Source organism: Mugil cephalus, chromosome 18 (genome assembly GCF_022458985.1).
Source record: "Mugil cephalus isolate CIBA_MC_2020 chromosome 18, CIBA_Mcephalus_1.1, whole genome shotgun sequence".
Classification (NCBI taxonomy): Eukaryota; Metazoa; Chordata; class Actinopteri; order Mugiliformes; family Mugilidae; genus Mugil; species Mugil cephalus.
The window spans coordinates 1426680-1450302 of NC_061787.1; the positions used below are offsets into that span (position 1 = coordinate 1426680).

Genomic DNA, 23623 nt, shown 5'->3' on the forward strand with positions numbered 1-23623 from the left:
TGCGGAACGTGAAGTTAGCGAAACCAGCGACCATAGTTAGGTGCATTCCAGGGGCCAGAGCGGGCGACACTAAATCTTACTTGAAACTGCTGGCTAAGGCTAAGTATACGAGTGTTATTCACGTCGGCAGTAATGACCAACGGTTACGTCAATTGGAGGTCACTAAACTTAATGTTGAATCGTTGTGTAAGTTTGCTAAAACTATGTCGGACTCCGTAGTTTTCTCTGGTCCCCTGCCCAATCTGACCAGTGACCATATGTATAGTCGCATGTCGTCATTCCACCGCTGGTTATCTAGGTGGTGTCCAGCCAACGACGTGGCCCATGTCGATAATTGGAACTCTTTCTGGGGAAAGCCTGGGCTGATTAGACGAGATGGAGTTCATCCCACCTTGGCGGGTGCTTCTCTTATATCTAGGAATTTGGCCGATTTTATTAACACCCCAAAACCATGACAACCCAGAGTTCAGCCCAGGGGGCAGAGTTGCAGTCTTACACGCCTCTCTGCTGCTTCTCTAGTACTGTCTCACACCCATAACTCCACAAACTCCATAGATGTGCTGTCTGCTCTCAGATTTTTTAAATGGAAAAATAACAATAGAGGAGTTATTTATAGGAACCTTATCCAAATCAACACAAATTCACTAGTACAACAGAGCAATAAGAAAATTAAATGTGGTCTTTTGAATGTCAGGTCTCTCTCATCTAAATCTCTTTTAGTGACCGATTTGATAACTGATCATCAGATTGATCTATTTAGTTTGACTGAAACGTGGCTGCAGGATGATGAGTATGTCAGTTTAAATGAGTCCACGCCACCCAGTCATAGTAACTATCACGTTCCTCGAGGCACAGGCCGAGGAGGAGGAGTGGCAGCAATCTTCCACTCTGATTTATGTATTAATCCTAGACCTAAGCAAAGCTTTAATTCATTTGAAAGCCTCACTCTTAGTCTTACGCATCCATACTGGAAAACACAAAAACCAATTCTCTTTGTTGTGGTGTATCGCCCACCTGCTCCTTACTCGGAATTTTTAGCTGAATTCTCTGAGTTTCTCTGTGATTTAGTGCTTAGAACAGATAAAGTCATTATAGTAGGTGACTTTAACATCCATGTTGATGTTGGCAGTGACAGTCTTAGTTCTTCATTTATGTCATTATTGGACTCAATTGGCTTTTCTCAGAATGTAAATGGTTCAACCCAGTATTTCAATCACACCTTAGATCTTGTACTAACTTATGGCATAGACACTGAAGGTCTAACCGTATATTCTCACAACCCTCTATTGTCTGATCATTTTCTTGTAACATTTGAATTTACTATAAGTAATTACACAGAAATTGGAAAGACATTTCGTTATGGTAGACACTTATCTGATGATGCTGTGACTAGATATAAGGAATTAATACCTTCAATATTTAACTCAGTGCCTTATGTTAGTGATGTGGATGTCAGCAACCACAATCTAACTCGATCACAAATAGATAATTTTGTTGACAGCACGACAGCATCGCTTAGTACAACTTTAAATCTAGTTGCTCCTCTTAAAAAGAAGGTGGTAAATCGAAGGAGGGTAGCTCCATGGTATAATTCACAGTTGCGTAGTTCAAAGCAGACAGTTCGAAAGCTGGAAAGAATTTGGCATTCCACTAGTTCTGAAGAAGCTCACATAGCCTGGAAAGATAGTTTAACAACTTATAAAAAAACTCTCCGTAACATTAGGACAGTGTATTATTCTTCCTTGATAGAAGAGAACAAGAACAACCCCAGATTTCTTTTCAGCACTGTAGCCAGGCTGACAAAGAGTCACAGCTCTGTTGAGCATCTATTCCTTCAGACCTCAGCAGTAATGACTTCATGAGCTTCTTCACTGATAAAATTGTTGGCATTAGAGATAAAATTCATAGCACCCTTCCATCTGCCAAAGATGTAAGTACAGTGGCATTAGAAACCTCTGCAGGACCTAGTCAATATTTGGATTCTTTCTCCCTAATTGATCTTCCTGAGCTCACTTCAGTTATTACAGCATCTAAACCATCAACTTGTCTTCTAGACCCCATCCCAACTAAGTTGCTCAAGGAGGTTTATCCATTAATTAATACCTCCATATTAAATCAGATAAACTTATCTTTATTAACAGGATATGTGCCCCAGTCTTTTAAAACTGCTGTAATTAAACCATTACTTAAAAAACCCACTCTTGACCCAGATGTTTTAGCCAACTATAGGCCAATTTCCAACCTCCCCTTTATCTCTAAAGTTTTGGAAAGGGTTGTTGTCAATCAGTTGCTGGATCATTTAAACAGGAATGGTTTGTTTGAAGGGTTTCAGTCAGGTTTTAGAGCTCATCATAGCACAGAAACAGCTCTGGTTAAAGTCACCAATGATCTCCTCATGGCTTCAGATAATGGACTTGTCTCTATACTTGTCCTGCTAGATCTCAGTGCTGCATTTGACACTATTGATCACAATATACTACTACAGAGACTTGAAAGTGTGATCAAGATTACAGGAACTGCACTAGACTGGTTTGAATCATATCTGTCAGACAGATTCCAGTTTGTCCATGTAAACAACAACTCTTCTATATATACCAAAGTAAGCTATGGGGTTCCTCAGGGTTCTGTGCTAGGACCAATATTATTCACATTATACATGCTTCCCTTAGGCAATATTATTAGAAAACACGGCATAAACTTCCATTGCTACGCAGATGATACCCAGCTATATTTATCCATGAAACCAGATGAAACTAATCCGCTGGTTAAACTCCAAGCATGCCTTAAAGACATAAAGGCTTGGATGACCTGTAATTTTCTACTTTTAAACTCAGACAAAACTGAAGTTATCGTATTTGGCTCTAAACATGTCAGAGATTCATTATCTAATCACCTGCTTTTGTTGGATGGCATTACCTTGGCCTCCAGTACTACTGTGAAAAACCTTGGTGTTATATTTGACCAGGATATGTCCTTTAATTCTCACATAAAGCAGGTGACCAGGACTGCTTTCTTCCACCTTCGTAATATCATCAAAATTAGGAGCATCCTTTCTCAGAGTGATGCGGAAAAACTAGTTCATGCATTTGTGTCTTCCAGGCTGGATTATTGTAACTCGTTACTGTCTGGCTGTCCAAATAGCTCTTTAAAAAGTCCCCAATTGATTCAAAACGCTGCAGCAAGAGCACTGACAGGAATTAGCAAGAGAGATCATATTACTCCAGTATTAGCTTCTCTTCATTGGCTCCCTTTAAAATCTAGAATTGAATTTAAAATCCTCCTCCTTACATACAAGGCCCTGAAAGGCCTAGCTCCATCATATTTGAAAGACCTCATAGTACCATACTGTCCCAACAGATCACTAAGATCTCAAAGTGCAGGTCTACTTGTGGTTCCTAGAGTTTCTAAAAGTAGAACGGGAGGTAGAACCTTCAGCTATCAGGCTCCTCTCCTATGGAACCAGCTCCCAGTTTGGGTTCGGGAGGCAGACACAGTCTCTACGTTTAAGGTCAGGCTTAAGACTTTCCTTTTTGAAAAAGCTTATAGTTAGGGCTGGACTTAACCATCCTTTAGTTATGCTGCTATAGGCCTAGGCTGCAGGGGGACGATGCACTGAGGACATGTCCTCTCCTCTTTCTTCTCTGGCTCCTGTCCTCTAATATCTTATCATTTTATTTTCTATCTCTTATAATTTAATAACCACTGTGTCTTACTCTCTCCCCTCCGCTCCCCTCCCCCTCCATCATTTTGTGAGGGTCTCTGGTCTGGAGTGCTGAATATCTGACCTGTGGAGTTCTAAGCTACATCTGCTGCCGTGGCCTCTTCAACCAGCCCAGTCTTCATGGTCTGGAGTGCTGTGTATCAGACCTGTGGAGCTCCATAAACTGCATCTGCCCCAGTCATCATGGCCTCCTCCAGTTGTCCACTCCTACCTAGATGAACAATTCACCAACCTGCCCATAATTCCTGTTATACTCACAAACTGTCACAGATCATCAGCTATGTGTTATATTATTACTAGACCCTACATGTTTCCTTCCGCTTGATGTATGTATCTATGACAGAAGTTTGTTTATCTTGTTTCTCCTGCTCTTCTTTTCTCTTTATCTTCTCTGTTTCTAACCGGCTGGCCTTCGGCAGATGGGTCCCTCCATATGAGCTGGGTTCTGCTCAAGATTTCTTCCTGTTAAAAGGGAGTTTTTCCTTGCCACCGTCGCCCTCAGGCTTGCTCTGGAGGTTGCAGGCTGGTTTTTGTGAAGCGTCTTGAGACGATTTGTATTGTTATTGGCGCTATATAAATAAAACTGAATTGAATTGAATTGAATTTACCTGCACAGTCTGATCCAGCCCAGAGATAAACTCACTACCTGGACATGGAGAGAGGAGGAGCTCACCTGAGCAGGTGATCAGGTTTCATGAGGAGAGGGAGTGAACTCTGAGGAGTGTGTCTCCTTAAAGACTTGTTGGTCCTGATTCTTGTCACTGGTCCATGTCTCAGACTGACTCCATTAGAGGAGGATGAGAAGGACCACATGTCATTCTAGACCAGGGCTGTTAAACTCATTTTAGTTGGGGGTCCACATACAGCCCAGTCTGATCCATATCCATATTTATTCCATTTGTTTTAGTGTAAAGAAGAACTTCTTTCATACCAAACTCTATCCAGCTGTACAATAGCTCACCTTTCTCTGAGAGTTAACTCCATGTTAATGGACACTATTACACCTGACTATTATTTCTATGTAGATACTGTAGATTCTTCCATCTTTGTTTCCTGATAATTCTGTATCTTAATCTTTTTTTATTTATTGTTCTATTTTATTTTACTTTTATCTTTCAAATGTCTATCTTTTGAACCATGTGAACTAATTCACATCCATTTTATTGAGACAACGTGATTTTAATGTGAAGAGAAAGAGACACACACCAGCACACACACATTACGTGATTTCCAGTAAACGTAGAGAGGAGGAACAGAGGAGGAGCTCACCTGGGCAGGTGGAGGAGGAGCAATTAAAGTGAAAGTATTTTGTTCAGATTCCATTTTGATTCAGAGTTGAAGGAGGAAACTGAAGAGAGGTGAGTGTTAAAGTTCTTCTCCTTTAAGAGTTTGTTTGTTTGTGGGGTCGTTTTTATTTTTTTTTTTTTTTTATTTCGGGGTCTTGTGTGTCGGGGGGAGACAGTTATTAAACTGTCGTTTGTGTTTTACTTCTTACACTTCGACAAACAACCATTCACTCTCACACTTACGTTCAGTTTAGAATCACCTTCTGTGTATTTCCTTATTCTCTTTTATTTTGTATTTCCTGTGAAGTTTATTTAGAAAGGAACGTATCCGGGTATGATAACCATTAATGACAGTAACGCAAGATGGAAACAATAATTCTGTGTTTGCGTTAAATTAAATGAGTGTGTTATGTGTGTTCAGTGTGAATTGAGTTGGCTTTAAAGTTAAAGTTTCCTGATCAAATTCTAAGTATTTATTTTTAACTTGACAGAGAAATCTTTAATAAAAACTGAACTGAAGTTGATGTAAACTCACTGAGTGTTTCTGGTTTATCTCTCAGACTGACTGAAGGCCAGAAGATGGAGGAAGAGGAGGACAGAGTCAGCTGTCTGTCTATGAAGAGTGACTGGTCCAAAGATCATCCTCCAGACTTCAGTGGAGAACCTGGACCCTCAGACACAAAGTAAGAGAACTACTACTAACTTGTTCATGACTCATTTTAATCACTTCTGTCAGTTCCAGGATATTTTCTGTCCCCAGTGGTTGATTGAGTTTAACTGAAGTGTATTTTTATTCCAGCTGTTAACCAAAGTTTATTCAGGTTACAGTTATAAACTGAAGGTGGTCTCAGAGACTACAGACTCTCAGCTTAAATTTGAGAGTATTCACATCCAGACTGGAGGAAATTTGTAGTAATTAAAAACATTTTAACACACAATCGACTCGAGGTCGACCGATATAGATCTTTTAGTGCAGATACCAATACTGAACATTGGCTGACAGCTGATACATGCTGCTGATGTTTCTGAGCTGATATGTGGAGCTGATATATGGAGGACCAATTCTGACACAATAAATAAATAAATATAGGCCAGAAATAATTCATTAAATAAAAATAAATTCCTAAATAAATGTCATAAAACTATGTATTTATTTATCCATTTATTTATTGATTGATGCACCACTTCACATGCACAAAGAAATGTTATTCAGATGAGGGGGCTGAACGTTCTCCTATTAGTTGATGGACGACTGCACAGATCGACTGCACATGCCTTTTCCCATCCAGCCAGGTAGTTTAATTTGAAATGGAGCAGCGACATCAGGCTGAAGCTGAGGTGCTAAGCTTATGTGTCAGAAAGTAACACTGTCAGTCAGGACTATTCACTTTTTGCAGTGGACCCTGTTGCATTTAGAGTCATACACCGGTGTGGGAGGAGTGGAAGGTGTGAAAGTACCTGGAATAAAGGACAGTCAGTATGTTTATGCATGTGGAAAAAAACTAATTATTGCATTAATCAGACTCTAACTGGAGAATTTGGTAACGCTTTATATTAAGGTCCTTGTAATAACATTAATTAATAGGTAATAAGGCCCTTGTAAGTCCTTACAAGATGCTTATTGACATTACTGTGTATTTATAAACCTACATAAGTGTTAATTATGACTTTATAATACAGTTAATAACAGGCTATAAGATATTTATAAGTGCTTATAAGAAACTTGTTAACAGTTTGCAAATGCTTAAGAACATTAATAGACGCCTCATGAGTATCTTATAATTGTTCATAATGGAATTACAAACACCCATAACCACCTCTTTTTTGCTTATTGATATTAAAATATACTTTATTGCTCATCTATTATCAGTTAACTATACACTTGTTAACAGTTAATTGTGCTTTTTGCAGCTACTGGATCTAAAGCGAGAACAATGCTTTATTAAAGCTAATAAATCATTTATTATGCATTTATTAATGATTAATATGCTTTTCCACTTCCACATCTAGAATGTGGTCAAGGTTGATACAATGGGAAGAAAAAATGCATAATACAACAAGTGTTTAAACTGTGAATACCAAAATTGTTTAAACAAAATTTATTTATTGCTGTGGACATATTACTAAAAATGTTTCAAAATAAAAATCACCTAAAACAGGCAACTCAATGAAAGAAAAAAAAATATTTCAAGGAACTGTACACATTGTTTTAACTTTGAAAAACAAACACACAAAAACATGGTCCACTAGAACCACAGCAATTCAAAAGTGCCCCTTTCAAACTTTATTGTGCATCTTGTAAGGACTTACAAGGGCCTTATTACCTATTAATTAATGATTATTACAAGGACCTTAATATAAAGCGTTACCGAGAATTTAAATGCATGTAAACACGTTACTCCGACTAAAATCAGAGTTCTCTTTATCCGATTAAGACAACCAGATAATGTTATTGGAATTTGGTTTTTCTCCACCATGTGTACGCCTTAATCACATTTCTCACAGGATAATGCATGTGCGCATGCTGCACAACTGCTCAACTGGCATGTGACCCCAGAACAAAAACATTCAAGAACGTCGGTCACAGCAGAAGAAGGTAACAGAGCCAGTCGAAGAACTATCTGAGGGATAGCGCCATCTATTTGCACTAGAAGTAGAGCGAACATTATGTACGAGATTAAAAAAAAAAGTACTATTCTTTGAAATGCCGGTCTGCCACACGAACAACTCTTGTTTATTACACAACGTAATAGGCCAACCAGGGGGCTGTATTAACGTGGTATTAACCTACTGAAAAGACACATATCGTCACCAAGTGTGGAGGAAGAGAACATGTTCCTGTCAGTTATTCGATTTTCTCAGTTGCATGTAAACTGGATGTAAACTGACTGTAGTCAGAAAGTTGAATTTCAAGCATAGCTTGATTAAGCTCTGCATGTAAATGCACTGATTGACATCCTCTGCCAGGCAGGGGCTCACCACAGAGCTGTGGAGTGTGGAGTCGTTGGCAGAAAAGCGGTTTGACAACTTTTCAGTATCAGCTTGTTTCTGGCCTGTTTGTACAGGTCCCGATCTGCACTTCTGTAGGCCTCTTCCTTGTCCTGGCGTAGTTGTCTCAGTCTTGCAGTGAACCATGGTTTGTTGTTGTTGAAAGTGCAGAAGGTGTTGTTCTTCACAGACATATACTCACAAAATCTGATGTCCGATGTCACAGTGTCGGTCAGTTTATTCACGTCTGAGGTTGCAGCTTTAAAGATGCTCCCATCAGTGCAGTCAAAGCCTGTAGCTGTATTTTTGACTCATCTGTCCATTTCTTCACTGTTCTCATTACAGGCTTGGCACAATTCAGCTTTTCCTGTAGGTTGGGATGAGATGGACCAGGCAGTGATCAGAGAATCCCAAAGGGGTGCGGGGCCAGAGCGATAAGCGTCTTTTATTGTATTGTAGCAGTGGTCCAAGGTGTTCATGCTGGTGGGACAGGTCACGTGTTGTCTGTATTTAGGCATTTCAAGCTTCAGATTTTCTGTATTAAAACCCTTGAGAATGATAAGCAGAGAGTACAGGTGGGTTTTCTTCACGTCTGTGATGCACGCCTGTGGTGGAATGTAAACACCAACTGTCGCAACTACCTACTTTCTGAGGGGTATGCAGACACATGACTGGGGAACCAACAAAAGTTCTTAAATAAAGAAAATGCCTACTCAAAATATTTTTCCCCCCATCGCTTTGGCGCCCCTCTAGTGCAGCGCCCCTCAACACCGCATATGGTGCATACCCACTAACGAGGTGAACTTCCACAGTGAATAAAATGGCCTACAGTTTCTGAAAAATTACTCCCAAGTGAGGGCTGCATCCATCTAAATCCACAGAGAGCTGCTGCTCCTCCTACCAGAATCTCCATGTGGTACAGAGGTACAAATGAAAGGGTAAAAAACTACAGACAGTCTGAGGACTTTACAGATCAGTTCCACAGAATTTCTCCATGATGAATCTATGGATGTGAAACGTCTTCAAACTCAAGATCATCTGAAAAGCACAAAAAACACAACTCTTTGTTTTGGTCATCAATAATTCAAAATGTTTTTTGTTTTGTTTTTTGCACAGTGACAAAATCCAAAGGTAACAGGCAGGTACATCAACATCACCGGGTAATTTAGAGGACGAACCTCTGCATTTCTTAGACAGACTTAGACTTTATTTGTCATTTATATTTACATCAAAATGGAATTTCAGCACAATTGCTCAGAGGATAAAGAGTTAGACAAGATTAAAATTATAAAACAATCACACAATAAAAACAAGTATTTATTTGAACTGACAAGGAAAATCTTTAATAAAAACTACAGTTCCCATCAGTCTTTGATCAACATGGAGTACTGGAACTGAAGTTGATGTAAATTCACTGAGTGTTTCTGGTTTATCTCTCAGACTGACTGAAGGCCAGAAGATGGAGGAAGAGGAGGACAGAGTCAGCTGTCTGTCTATGAAGAGTGACAGGTCCAAAGATCATTCTCCAAACTTCAGTGGAGAACCTGGACCCTCAGACACAAAGTAAGAGAACTACTACTAACTTGTTCACGGCTCATTTTAATCACCTCTGTCAGTTCCAGGGTATTTTCTATCCCCAGTGGTTGATTGAGTTTAACTGAAATGTATTTTTTATTCCAGCTGTTAACCAAAGTTTATTCAGTTTATAGTTATAAACTGAAGGTGGTCTCAGAGACTACAGATTCTCAGCTTAAATTTGAGAGTATTCACATCCAGACTGGAGGAAATTTGTAGTAATTAAAACCATTTTAATACACAATCGACTAGAGGTCGACCGATATAGATCTTTTAGTGCAGATACCAATAATGATGGAGGGCCAATTCTGGTGTAATAAAAAATAAATGAATAAATACCTAAATATAGGCCAGAAATAATTAATTAAATACTGTACATGAATACTATTTAGGAGGAAATTTGTAGGAATTAAAAACATTTTAATATACAATCAACTATTATCAGGGACAGAAGTGACTGGATAAATTCACATCATCACAGAATTTTCCTCCTTTGTTCTGCTGAGCCTGGTCTTTACTGTCTTCACTTGTTGTTTCTTCCTTTAGTTTTTTCTTTTAAGTGAAATATGTTTAAATCAGGTTGAGTTTGACTTGGTCTCTGCAGAATATTCCACTTCTTTACTTCACAAACTCCTGGACCTCTGGACTGTGAAGCACTATCCAATCATCTTTCTTCATTTGGCTGAATATCTCTCTACTTCAGATTTCATCCAGTGCGTCTGTCACATCATCAATAAACACAAGTGACTCTGAGCCATTGGAACTCATTCCTGCTCATGATCTCACTGTGTTCTACAGATGATGTTGTATTCTTCAGATCAGGAGTCGCTCCAAGTCTTCTCCAGACTTTTATCTCTGCTTCTGAGAACCTCCATTTCAGAATGTCCACTCATCAATATTGAGATATATTTGTCCCAGTGGTGAAGTGTGTAAAGATTTCCAGCTCGGTACTATTGGATGGATTGAACTGTAGTTTCCTCATCCTCCCATAGTCGGTGTGTAGCAACCAGCCAGTGTAGTTAGAATGTGATCTTTATCTGATCAGTCCTCCTTATCAGTCCAGTTCCCTGTCAGTAACACTTTTTAGACTTTTCTGAGCTCAGTTCAGACTGAACTAACTCAAGATGAAACAGTGAAGGACAGAATCAGCTCTCTTTGACAGAAGCATTTACTGCGAAGTCTCTGCAGGAAGTGTTGAGTTTGTATGAACAGCAAACAGCAGGTAGATCACTCAGTGTTTAATAAGACAGACAGATATGAAAAGCAATTCATTGGTGTTGATCAAAACAGGAGAGTTGAAATCAAAGGAAGTCAGTTCAAACTTTTCCTGTTCTCTGTGAGCGTCTGGTTTCTAGACAGTGATGTCAAATGTTGACAATCTGGAAATGATTTTAATGATGAAGAAATGTGTTGACAGAGAGAGGAAGAGGAGTCATGTTTCTGTGGAGGAGCAGTTGTCCTGCTGTGCTTTGTGTCAGGACGTCCTGAAGGATCCAGTCACAAGCAGCTGTGGACACTGGATCTGCAGACAGTGCATCATCTCGTACTGGGACCAGTCTGCTTCATCAGGACACTCCTCCTGTCCCCAGTGTGGGAAAAGATCCAAAACAAGTAAGACTCTACATTTAATTCACTCATGCTATAGTTTAATTTATTCTCTTTTTTGTTTCCCTGCACTTCTCATACCAGCCTTATTTTACTCATAACTGAGCAGAGTTAATTTCTGCTGATATAAATTAATTTAAACTTGTTGTGGTTAAACTCTTTTGTTGTGAAAGAGCTAAAGGAAACGTTGGAAATGCCGTTGAAAGCACGAGATAAACATATATCAACCATTTTTAGTGGATTAGTCTTAAATATTACAGAGAGGAAGGAGCAACCACAGTGATCTGTTAGATGAAGAGCTGCAGACGAACTGCTGTCAATCAAACACTGACACGCCCCCTCAGAGGCTGATAGAACAAAGCGCATTTCTAACGTTTCCTCTAAAAATCAGTTATCATGAGAAGTAAGGGCATTTAAAGTCTGTTTTCTGTTCTTTGTGGATTCAAACAGGGATGACTGTTTTTCTGTCTCTTGTTTGTTCTTCTTTCCAGATGATGTTTGTCTGCAGGAGGTTTTAGATGAACATAAGATCAGTCTGAGGAGGAGATGTGAACGTGTGACTGAAGGAACTGATGTAACAGGAAGAGGAACCCTCCTCAACAGGATCTACACTGAGCTCTACATCACAGAGGGACAGAGTGAAGAGGTTAATACCCAACATGAGGTGAAGCAGCTTGAGACAGCTTCCAAGATGAAGGCCCTCCATGACACTCCAATCAGGTGCCACGACATCTTTAAAGCCTTACCTGACCAACAGACACACATCAGACTGGTTATGACCTACGGCGTCGCTGGTGTTGGAAAAACCTTCTCAGTGCAGAAGTTCACTCTGGACTGGGCAGAGGGTTTGGAAAACCAAGATGTCAGTGTGGTGATTGTGCTTTCGTTCAGGGAGCTGAACTTGATCAAAGATGAGCAGTACAGTCTTCTCAGGCTGCTCCATGTTTTCCATCCAACATTACAGAAGGTCACAGCAGAGCAGCTGGCTGTCTGTAAACCTTTGTTCATCTTTGACGGCCTGGATGAAAGCAGACTTTCACTGGACTTCAACAACCGTGAGGTTGTGTCCGATGTCACACAGGAAGCATCAGTCAACGTGCTGCTGACGAACCTCATCAAGGGGAAGCTGCTTCCCTCGGCTCTGGTCTGGATCACTTCCAGACCTGCAGCAGCCAATCAGATCCCTCCTACATGTGTTGACAGGGTAACAGAAATACGAGGCTTCACTGACGCCCAGAAGGAGGAGTACTTCAGGAAGAGGTTCAGTGATAAAGAGCTGTCCAGCAGAATCATCTCCCACATCAAGACCTCCAGGAGCCTCCACATCCTGTGTGGAGTCCCAGTCTTCTGCTGGATCACTGCTACAGTTCTGGAGCACATGTTGAGTACAGAGCAGAGAGGAGAGCTGCCCAAGACCCTGACTGACATGTACTCACACTTTGTGATGGTTCAGACAAAGAGGAAGAAGAACAAGTACCAAGATGGACATGAGACGAGTCCACAGGAGCTGATGGAGGCTGACAGGGAAGTTCTTCTGAAGCTGGGGAGGCTGGCGTTTGAACATCTGGAGGAAGGAAACATCATGTTCTACCAAGAAGACCTGGAGTGCTGTGGTCTGGATGTGACAGAGGCCTCAGTGTACTCAGGAGTTTGTACAGAGATCTTCAAAAGAGAGAGTGTGATCTTCCAGAAATCAGTCTACTGCTTTGTTCATCTGAGCGTTCAGGAGTTTCTGGCTGCAGTCTACATGTTCCACTGTTACACCAACAAGAAGAGAGAGGTACTGAAGAACTTCCTGGGGAGAGACCACCAGATCTCCGCTAAGTCTCTGGATAGCTTCCTATGTGGAGCCATGAAGAAATCCCTGCTCAGTACAAATGGTCACCTGGACCTGTTTGTTCGCTTCCTTCATGGCCTCTCTCTGGAGTCCAACCACAGACTCTTAGGAGGTCTGCTGGGTCAGACAGAGAACAGTCCAGAGATCATCCAGAGAGCCATCAACAAGCTGAAGAATATGAGGAATGATAACATGTCTCCTGACAGAAGCATCAACATCTTCCACTGTCTGATGGAGATGAATGACCTCTCAGTTCATCAGAAGATCCAAGAGTTCCTGAAGTCAGAGAAGAGATCAGAGATGAAACTCTCTGTGATCCAGTGCTCAGCTCTGGCCTACAGGCTGCAGATGTCAGAGGAGGTTCTGGATGAGTTGGACCTGAAGAAGTACAACACAACAGAGGAGGGACGTCGGAGACTGATCTCAGCTGTGAGGAACTGCAGAGAGGCTCAGTGAGTCCTGATCATTAACAGAATCGTTTAGATGTTCAATTCATTTCAATTCAAATCCCTTTACATCAACAGCTTAAAGGACATACAAAACAGAACAGGCCAAGCAATTGTATATTCAGTTTAAAAAAGCACATGACAGTATTTTAAGAACATAACAGTAATTTAAAAAGTACATGTATTCAAGTGCATTTAGCTTTCTTTGTTCAGACTTAAGCATCTGAACTGAGGAGCTGGACAGCTCTGGGGACAAACCCAGTCCTCCTCCTCTGCATCCTGAGGGAAGCCACTCAAACTCAGACACAGAATGTTGGAAGAATCCTGTAAAATCTTTGTCTGTTGATCACACAGGACAGTGAGGTGGATGAACAGGCTGCCCGATGATATTTGAACAGACCTTCACCATGTTCAACAGGTGGTTTCTATACTGCACTGTAGTGGAATGAAACCGACATGTAAAGGAGAAGGACATCACATTTTCAATGAAAGCATAATAGAATGCTGTGGAGCTAGTGGAGGAAAAGGAAGTTGAAGTGGAGAGAGCTGTGGAGCATGGAGGCTAGTAGGATCAGATTTATGATGTGCTGCTATCTCCCCAGAACCTAAACCAGTGGTTAGGGGAGGATGCTGCCTGCCCAATGTGTTCTTGTGTATGTACACTTAGCCACATTCTGACAGGTTGCAGGGTTAGTCTCTCCCAAGGGAGATATACCTGGCATCACAACCAGGTTCTGAAATGCTTAGCAGCTGCTGATTAGGAAAAACGGATTGAAGCAAATTCCTCATCTGCTAGAAAGGAGAATAGGCATACTGTGTTTGTTCGAGAGGGAGAAAAGATCTGACCGTCAAGAATCAGGCATAGCGAGGGGCAGCTAAGGGTGGGTGGAGCCTGGGAGCTGAGGTCCCACTTAGGGATGACACGATTACAGTTTTCCTTAGTACGATTATTGTCAGAGAATTTATCCTGATATTATGATAATCACGATTATCATGTGTTGATTGATTTTACATATGTATTCATATGTAAAATCACATGAACACTCAAAGGTCTTAAAGTTTCCTTTATTTCTATCTTTTGATGCTAAAATATAATTGTATTACTAATTATATGAGACAATATTTGTATTTGCACACACATAATCCTTCGCAAACACAAAACAACTCGATGAAACATCAGATAATTTAAGTGTAGCGAGAACGTCAGCGCTCAAAAGACAAGATATAAACAGAAACGGACATGTGGTGTTAAACTTCTGGGCCACAGTAACCTCATGCTTTATTGATAAACCGAGCGCCGTCCAGCGGATTGAGACTTTTGAGGAAGTTTACAAAGTCACCGGTGGTAACCGGTAGATTAAGAACCACAAAGAGTAGATACTGAGTAAGATAGTTAGATCTGTTGTTTACCTTAGTAGTCGCGAGTACCCGTGACATTTGAAGGAGCGGCGGCTAGGATTTAGGATTGGTGACCCGCTGCTGGAAACACTGCGTGGGTGTTGCGTAACTCTGTTTTCATTACGTTTGAGTTGCCCTTAACTATGGTCCCGGAATACTATTTTCTGACGGTATTCAGGAAACGTTACGATGAATTAATTTTAGCGCTTAATACCGTGGTTAATTGTGAAATCGAGTAATCGTGACATCCCTAGTCCCACTTAATCGGTCACCTGACTGTCCCAGCGCAAATAGTGAACCTCAAAGACCAGACCTGCTGTTGTGGCCGGAAATAGAGAAGGTAGTGTACTTTGTGGAGCTTACTGCTCCCTGGGAAGACAGAGTGGAGGAGGGTAATGAGCGCAAGAAAGCTAGGTATACAGAGATGGCATCAGAAGCTGAGCAGCGAGGCTGGAGCGCCCGTGTGCAGCCAGGGGAGGTTCAGAGCAGTGAATATTGGTAGTGAATAAGTGTAAAAAAAAGTGTTAAATAAATAAATAAAAAACGCTATCAAAGTGTGTTGAGTACACAGCAAGGTCGGTCAATACTCAAGATGTAACACACACACTCACAGTTCACATTACACAAAAAGGATTCATAGACACTTCCAGCTACTCTCTGCACCACCAGTCAACCACACGAGCAGTGACCTGGAAGACAGCATCATCAGATGATCACCTCACTCTGTTTCATACTCATTCAGTCGGAATCTAGATGGAAATGATCTGATTTTATAACAGATTTATATGTTTTCTAATTACAGATTTACTGGATGTGGACTCTCAGAGACTCACTGTGAAGTTGTGTCCTCAGCTCTGAAGTCCAACCCTTCCTATCTGACAGAGCTGGACATGAGTGATAATATCCTGGAGGATTCAGGAGTGAAGCATCTGTCTGCTGGACTGGAGAGTCCAAACTGTAGACTGGAGACTCTGAGGTCAGTTCACTGACTGGAGCTGTTGGAGGTTTTCTTTATTTATTCACTTCAGATCATTGACTGATGTGTCAAATGTTCTTTAGTTGATAAATGTTAAGTATTTCCATGAGCACAAATCTGAAGACAATATTCTCAAATGTTCTGTTTTTCTGAACGGCTGAAGAACATTGACTCACAACGAGTCTTCTTATTTATTACAATCATTCATCACCAGAACATTTCACAATGAAACCCCCCAAACTGTAAAAGTCCTGGTAAATGTGCTGCTTTGGTGCAACCGTTCATTTCAATCTCCACTGATGATGAAAACTAATTACACAGTCACAGACTGTTACTGATGTTGTTGAGTCAGACTGATAGAAGGCTGCTGCTCTGAGTCACCATGAAACACATCATACATTTCACTGGAGCTCACTTTTATTCTTTATTCAGATTGAAGAGCTGCAGTTTGTCAGAGATCAGCTGTGATTTTCTGGGACCAGCTCTGAAGTCCAACCCCTCCCATCTGAAACATCTGGACCTGAGTGACAACAACTTGAAGGATTCAGGAGTGAAGCAGCTGTGTGGTTTTCTGGAGAGTCCAGACTGTAGACTGGAGACTCTGAGGTCAGTTCACTGTCTGTTACTGTTGTAGATCTGATATGTTTAATCACCAACTGAATCTAATTCATCTTCATCCACAACTTTCCTCCATAAATCTGTAAATGTCCTTTAGTTCAAGACCAGCGTTTGTAGCAGAAACTGTAGAAAATGTTAAAGTCAATGAAGCTTAAAGGCTGTTAGGACACAGTAATGTTGAGCTGAACATTTAAAACCTGAACACATCTAAATCAAATCAAACTTTATTTATATCACACTTTTCGTACCAAAAACAGCAGCCCAAAGTGCTTCACACAGACAAACATATAAATCATCAAGAAACCACCACCACATATGTACACATACAGAGTCTCTGTGGCCCTGAGGTTCTCCAGCTGTTCCACAGTCGAGGGCCAATAACTAAATTCTGCCTCCCCGTGTGTCTTAGATCTAACTTGTGGTTGGTTAAAAGGCCGGTGCTGGAGGACCTCAAGGTTCATGAGGGTTGATATGGTAAAAGTAAGTCAGACAGATAAAAAGACCCAAGACCATTAAGACATTTAAAAACTACTATAAGAACCTTAAAGTCGATCCTGAAGCACACGGGGAGCCAATGCAGCGATATTAAAACTGGTGCAATGCGCTCCCACCCTCTGGTCCTCGTCAGCACACGAGAGGCTTAATTTTGTAATAATTATAAGTTGGAAATTGTCGTTTTGGAAAGATCAGAGAGCAGAGCATTACAATAATTCAGACGACAGGAGATAAAAGCATCAGCAGCACCTCAGTGTTAGTCTGAGAGAGACTGAATCATTCATGATTTTATCTTCATCTTTTATTCTTTATCAGTTTGGAGAACTGCTGGTTGACAGAGATCAGCTGTGATTCTCTGGTCTCAGCTCTGAAGTCCAACCCCTCCCATCTGAAACATCTGGACCTGACTAACAACAACCTGAAGGATTCAGGAGTGAAGCAGCTCTGTGGTTTTCTGGAGAGTCCAGACTGTAGACTGGAGACTCTGAGGTCAGTTCACTGTCTGTTATCTGATTAGTAGATCTGTATGTTTAATCACTCCAATGAATCTATCATTTTCCCACACTTTCTCATAATCTGTAAATGTCTTATCAAGACCATGTTTTTGTGCAGAAACTGTAGAAAATGTTAAAGTCAATGAACTTAAAGCTGTTAGGACACAGTAATGTTGAGCTGAACATTTAAACCTGAACACATCTAAATCAAATCAAACTTTATTCATATCAAACTTCGTACCAAAAACAGCAGCCCAAAGTGCTTCACACAGACAAAACTATAAATCATCTAAGAAACACACACCACATATGTACACATACAGAGTCTCTGTGGCCCTGAGGTTCTCCAGCTGTTCACAGTCGAGGGCCAATAACTAAATTCTGCTCCCCGTGTTCTGCAGATCTAACTTGTGGTTGGTTAAAAGGCCGGTGCTGGAGGACCTCAGGGTTCATGAGGGTTTGATACGGTAAAAGTAAGTCAGACAGATAAGAAGACCCAAGACCATTAAGACATTTAAAAACTACTAAAAGAACCTTGAGGTCGATCCTGAAGCACACCGGCGCCAATGCAGCAATATTAAAACTGGTGTAATGTGCTCCCACCCTCTGGTCCTTGTCAGCACACGAGAGGCTGAATTTTGTAACAATTATAAGTTGGAAATTGTCGTTTTGGAAAGATCAGAGAGCAGAGCATTACAATAATTCAGACGACAGGAGATAAAAGCATCAGCAGCACCTCAGTGTTGGTCTGAGAGAGACTGAATCACATATGATTTTATCTTCATCTTTTATTCTTTATTCAGATTGAACAGCTGCAGTTTGTCAGAGATCAGCTGTGATTCTCTGGTCTCAGCTCTGAAGTCCAACCCCTCCCATCTGAAACATCTGGAGCTGACTAACAACAACTTGAAGGATTCAGGAGTGAAGCAGCTGTGTGGTTTTCTGGAGAGTCCAGACTGTAGACTGGAGACTCTGGGGTCAGTTCACTGTCTCTTACTCAGTACGTTTACCTGCACATGAAAAGAACGAATTATTGTCTTAATCAGACTGTAACAGGAGAACTTAAGTGTATGTAACCACGTTACTCCGTTTAAAATCGTTCTCATTATCCGATTGAGACACCCAGATAATGTGATTGGAATTTGATTTTCTCCGGCATGTATACAGTGAACCAAAGTTTTCAGTTGGACAATGCGTGTGCGCATGCTTCACAACCGCTGCACTGGTGTGTGACCCCAGAACAAACACTTCCAAGAAAGCCAGTTTTAGAAGAAGAAGAAGAAAAACAGAGCCGCTAGAAGAATCGTCTGAGAGATAGCGCCATCTTACCTGCACCAGTAGCACGAACATTATATACAAGATTGAAAAATGAACTATTATCCCTATGGTTGTTGTTTAATATATGATGTAATAAGTCAACCAGAAAGCGGGGCCTTATCAATGTAGTATTAACCCACTGAAAAGACACATATCGCCCCCTAGTGTTGAGGAGGAGGAAATGTTCCCATCAGTTATTTGATTTTCTTCCGCTGCATGTAAACTGGGACAAGGACTGTAGTCAGAAAGTAGAATTTTGAGCATAGCTCCATTAAGCTCTGCATGTAAACGCACTGACTGTTGTAGATCTGATATGTTTAATCACCAACTGAATCTAATTCATCTTCATCCACAACTTTCCTCCATAAATCTGTAAATGTCCTTTAGTTTAAGACCAGTGTTTGTAGCAGAAACTGTAGAAAATGTTAAAGTCAATGAAGCTTAAAGGCTGTTAGGACACAGTAATGTTGAGCTGCACATTTAAAACCTGAACACATCTGATTCATGATTTAATCTACTGATGATCTGATCCACTGGATCGATATTGAGTCTGATCTGGGCCAAAATGACTGGATCAGGTATCGATTCTTTTTTTATCAGAACTCGTCCCATCCATGAGCCCAAACTATCTCATATATCCTCAACTTCCCTTTGTGCGACATGCCGTAACACAGACGAGCTGTTGCCATGGTTTCCATGTGCCTGTGTTTTTGTCACGTGAACAGAAAACCTGCAGAGCTGTAGTCATGTCTGCTGTGTGAAATTACTTTAGGAGGAGAAAAGTAAAACAGCCGAGTGCAAAACGTTTGCAAAACGAGTGTCTCAAGGAGTGGCAGCAAAACCGAGTATTTTAACACGACAAACTTACAAAAATATCCGTTCACACATCATGGGAAGGTGTACAGAGACTTATTACAGGCGAGTGCAAAAAAAAGCGAACCGTGGCAACCATCGTTCGCTGGAAACTCTACAGAAGAGTGTAAAAGTAACCAGAGAGCATCAAGGACAAAATGATAACAAAGAAAACTGTTGAGTTCATTCTGCTGGATGATCAACCACTTTGTGTAGTGGAATATGTGGGGTTTTGAGGTTTGGTACAACATTTGGAGCTGTGCTATCAGCTTCCAGAATATTGGATATGTGACACTTATTGTACAATCTCTGTTTACTCTCGTTTTTCTGTTTTTATTTTGGTGCAGCAAATCAGGTGTGTAGCCTAGAGATGTTTTGTTTTGATTGTGTGTCTTAAGAAACCATGTGTAACTTACTTCAACCTACATTATTCCAGTGGAGATGCTATTATTTTATGTTAATTCATTTCTGTTTATACACTGGATTTATTCTAATTTAATTTAAATATTTGCACCAAGATGCACTTTTATTTATGTCAAACATTTGAATGGTGCAGCTGGGTCCATTGTGTTTACAAATGCTGTTAAAAGCTGTGTGAGCTTCAAGTTTTAATAAAGTCACAGCAGTTACAAATAACTTCAGTTGTGGTCACAGATTTTCCTTCTTTCTTTAGGGAACCAGAATAGTTGTACAGTGAACGTGGTGTTTTTAGATGTCAGTATCAAGCAAATTACATCCATGTATTATTAACAACTTTTAGAGTGACAAAAAGAATCAGATCAGTATCGGCTGATCCACAAGGCTCCAGTATCGATATCGCATGTGAAACAGTGGTATCGAGCCATCCCTAATTTAATCTACATCTTTTATTCTTTATTCAGATTGAAGAGCTGCAGTTTGTCAGAGATCAGCTGTGATTCTCTGGGACCAGCTCTGAAGTCCAACCCCTCCCATCTGAAACATCTGGACCTGAGTCTCAACAACCTGAAGGATTCAGGAGTGAAGCAGCTGTGTGGTTTTCTGGAGAGTCCAGACTGTAGACTGGAGACTCTGAGGTCAGTTCACTGTCTGTTACTGTTGTAGATCTGATATGTTTAATCACCAACTGAATCTAATTCATCTTCGTCCACAACTTTCCTCCATAAATCTGTAAATGTCCTTTAATTCAAGACCAGCGTTTGTAGCAGAAACTGTAGAAAATGTTAAAGTCAATGAAGCTTAAAGGCTGTTAGGACACAGTAATGTTGAGCTGAACATTTAAAACCTGAACACATCTAAATCAAATCAAACTTTATTTATATTGTACTTTTTGTACCAAAAACAGCAGCCCAACGTGCTTCACACAGACAAAACTATAAATCATCAAGAAACCACCACCACATATGTACACATACAGAGTCTCTGTGGCCCTGAGGTTCTCCAGCTGTTCCACAGTCGAAGGCCAATAACTAAATTCTGCCTCCCCGTGTGTCTCAGATCTAACTTGTGGTTGGTTAAAAGGCCGGTGCTGGAGGACCTCAAGGTTCATGAGGGTTGATATGGTAAAAGTAAGTCAGACAGATAAGAAGACCCAAGACCATTAAGACATTTAAAAACTACTAAAAGAACCTTAAAGTCGATCCTGAAACACACGGGGAGCCGATGCAGCGATATTAAAACTGGTGTAATGCGCTCCCACCCTCTGGTCCTCGTCAGCACACGAGAGGCTGAACTTTGTAATAATTATAAGTTGGAAATTGTCGTTTTGGAAAGATCAGAGAGCAGAGCATTACAATAATTCAGACGACAGGAGATAAAGGCATCAGCAGCACCTCAGTGTTAGCCTGAGAGAGACTGAATCATTCATGATTTTATCTTCATCTTTTATTCTTTATTCAGATTGAAGAGCTGCTGGTTGACAGAGATCAGCTGTGATTCTCTGGTCTCAGCTCTGAAGTCCAACCCCTCCCATCTGAAACATCTGGACCTGAGAGGAAACAACCTGAAGGATTCAGGAGTGAAGCAGCTGTGTGGTTTTCTGGAGAGTCCAGACTGTAGACTGGAGACTCTGAGGTCAGTTCACTGTCTGTTACTGTTGTAGATCTGATGTTTGATTTATTTTCATGTATAACTTCATAGTGTTGGGGTGGCAGCTACTACAGGACCAGCAGGTGTTGAAGATGACTCCAGTTTGAAAACCACTGATTTGTGGCTCATTGGTTGTTGTTGGATTATTCAGTTCAGTTCCATTTTATTTATATAGTGTCAATAACTTTCTCAAGATGCTTTCCAACACATGTCCTGAACCCCCAGAGCAGCACTAATGCAACGGTGGCAAGAAATAATCTCAACAAAAGGAAACCTTGAACAGAACCATAACCTCAGACTCATCTGGAGAGAGACACAAACATACATCTGTCATATGTCATGACCTGACTCTAGTGGTCACAACAACAGGAAGACACACCAGGAGATTAAAGAATACTTTACCAAACCACATTCAGACTCAACCAGAGGTGGGTAGAGTGGCCAAAAATGATACTCAAGTAAAAGTACTGTTACTTCAGAATAATATGACTCAAGTAAAAGTAAAAAGTAGTCATCCAAATAATTACTTGAGTGAGAGTAAAAAAGTGCTAGGTGAAAACATTACTCAAGTACTGAGTGACTGTTGTGTAACATCTGATTTATTTGTTAACACAAGCGTTCAATCAGACAAAAATACAAAATCAGCATCTTTAGGCAAATTAGAGTTAATCCTGTCAATAAAATAAATAAAAAATTTAAAGTTATCCCAGGAAATTCAAGAACTTCAATAAAAAATAAAATAATAATAAATAAAAAATAAGTCACGCACATTTCAGTGAAATGTCCGTTTGTGTTGGTAGACACTGAAGACACCGCATGATGTAGCTGCTGTACTTTTTCTAAGGCAAACATTCTTTCAACATGAGGCCGAGGGTTTTCCTCCTCATCTGCGTCTCCATTGCCGACCGTTGATTTTGACCGTTTTCATCCTGCTGCTGTTGTCCAAAGGGTCACATCCTCACGTGACTTTAGGTAGCCAGGTAATTCAGTGATGTCAGGGCTGTCTCCTACTCCTACCCCCGAGTGTTCAACTCCTTTGTCACCTTTTGATCTTGTGACCTTTTCACCTGTGTGCCAGACCTGGAGCCTCCTGGCCTTTTGTTTCAGTGGAGACTCTAGAAAACCTTTCCATTTGCATATAACCCACTCCCCTCCTATGATCACAGCAGTGACTCCATAACCTCCACCCCTTTCCTTGATGTATCTGTAAATGTGGTGCATTTCCAGTGCTCTGGGTCGTCTTACCGTCCCAGACCTACACTCTCCAATAAACGCTCCACTAGAACAAACTTTGAAATAAGGACTTTTTATTTTTCAACAACAGCTACGTTTGATTGGTGGAGCACAGTCACGTAGTGGAGCCTTTGGCAGAAGTCTCGCTCTCTGTCAAAATAAAACATTAAAATGAGGCGTACGTGGGTTAAAAGTAACGAGCTCATTGTAGTCTAATGTAAGAGAACAGTTTCTTCTTCACTAATCTACTCAATGAAGGGTAAAAAGTATTTATGATTTAAAACTACTCCTACAAGTACATTTTTTTCAAAAACTTACTCAAGTAAATGTGACGGAGTAAATGTAACTCGTTACTACCCACCTCTGGAGTCAACATAGAGATGTGGAAGTCAGTAAAGTCTGTGGTGTGTGGTGTTCATGAGTGAAGAGTATGAGTGTGAATGTTGTAGAGTGTAGGAGACATACAGATAACCTACAGGAACACAACCAGACAGGAATGTGAAGAGTCTGGGAAGAAGATGAGAGACAGACTGATGAGACACACAGGACCTATGTAACCCTGGTACTCTGGACACCAGCTGCTCCACATCACAACAATCAGCTTCCTACACAACAGACACACAGAGCTGTCTCCTGTTACATAGTTTAAGAGGAGGAAGCTCCTGGTCATCCTTCATGTCTTTACATATGTGGATGTCAGGGTTAAGATGTTTGA

General features: G+C 40.7%; 2 protein-coding genes across 6 annotated transcripts in view; both read left to right on the top strand.

Annotated features, from left to right (window-relative positions):
* LOC124995628 (serine/threonine-protein kinase 17A-like) overlaps nt 1–23623 on the top strand; it is a 98869-nt gene that overhangs the window by 15702 nt on the left and 59544 nt on the right. The window lies entirely within an intron of this gene.
* On the top strand, nt 9385–22311 carry LOC124995611 (NACHT, LRR and PYD domains-containing protein 12-like). The gene is made up of 9 exons (XM_047568117.1): nt 9385–9558; nt 10988–11181; nt 11667–13464; nt 15659–15832; nt 16265–16438; nt 17261–17434; nt 18243–18416; nt 20490–20663; nt 21487–22311. Exons 1-9 carry the CDS (start codon nt 9455–9457, stop codon nt 21686–21688), a joined length of 3168 nt encoding a protein of 1055 aa, XP_047424073.1. The 5' UTR covers nt 9385–9454; the 3' UTR covers nt 21689–22311.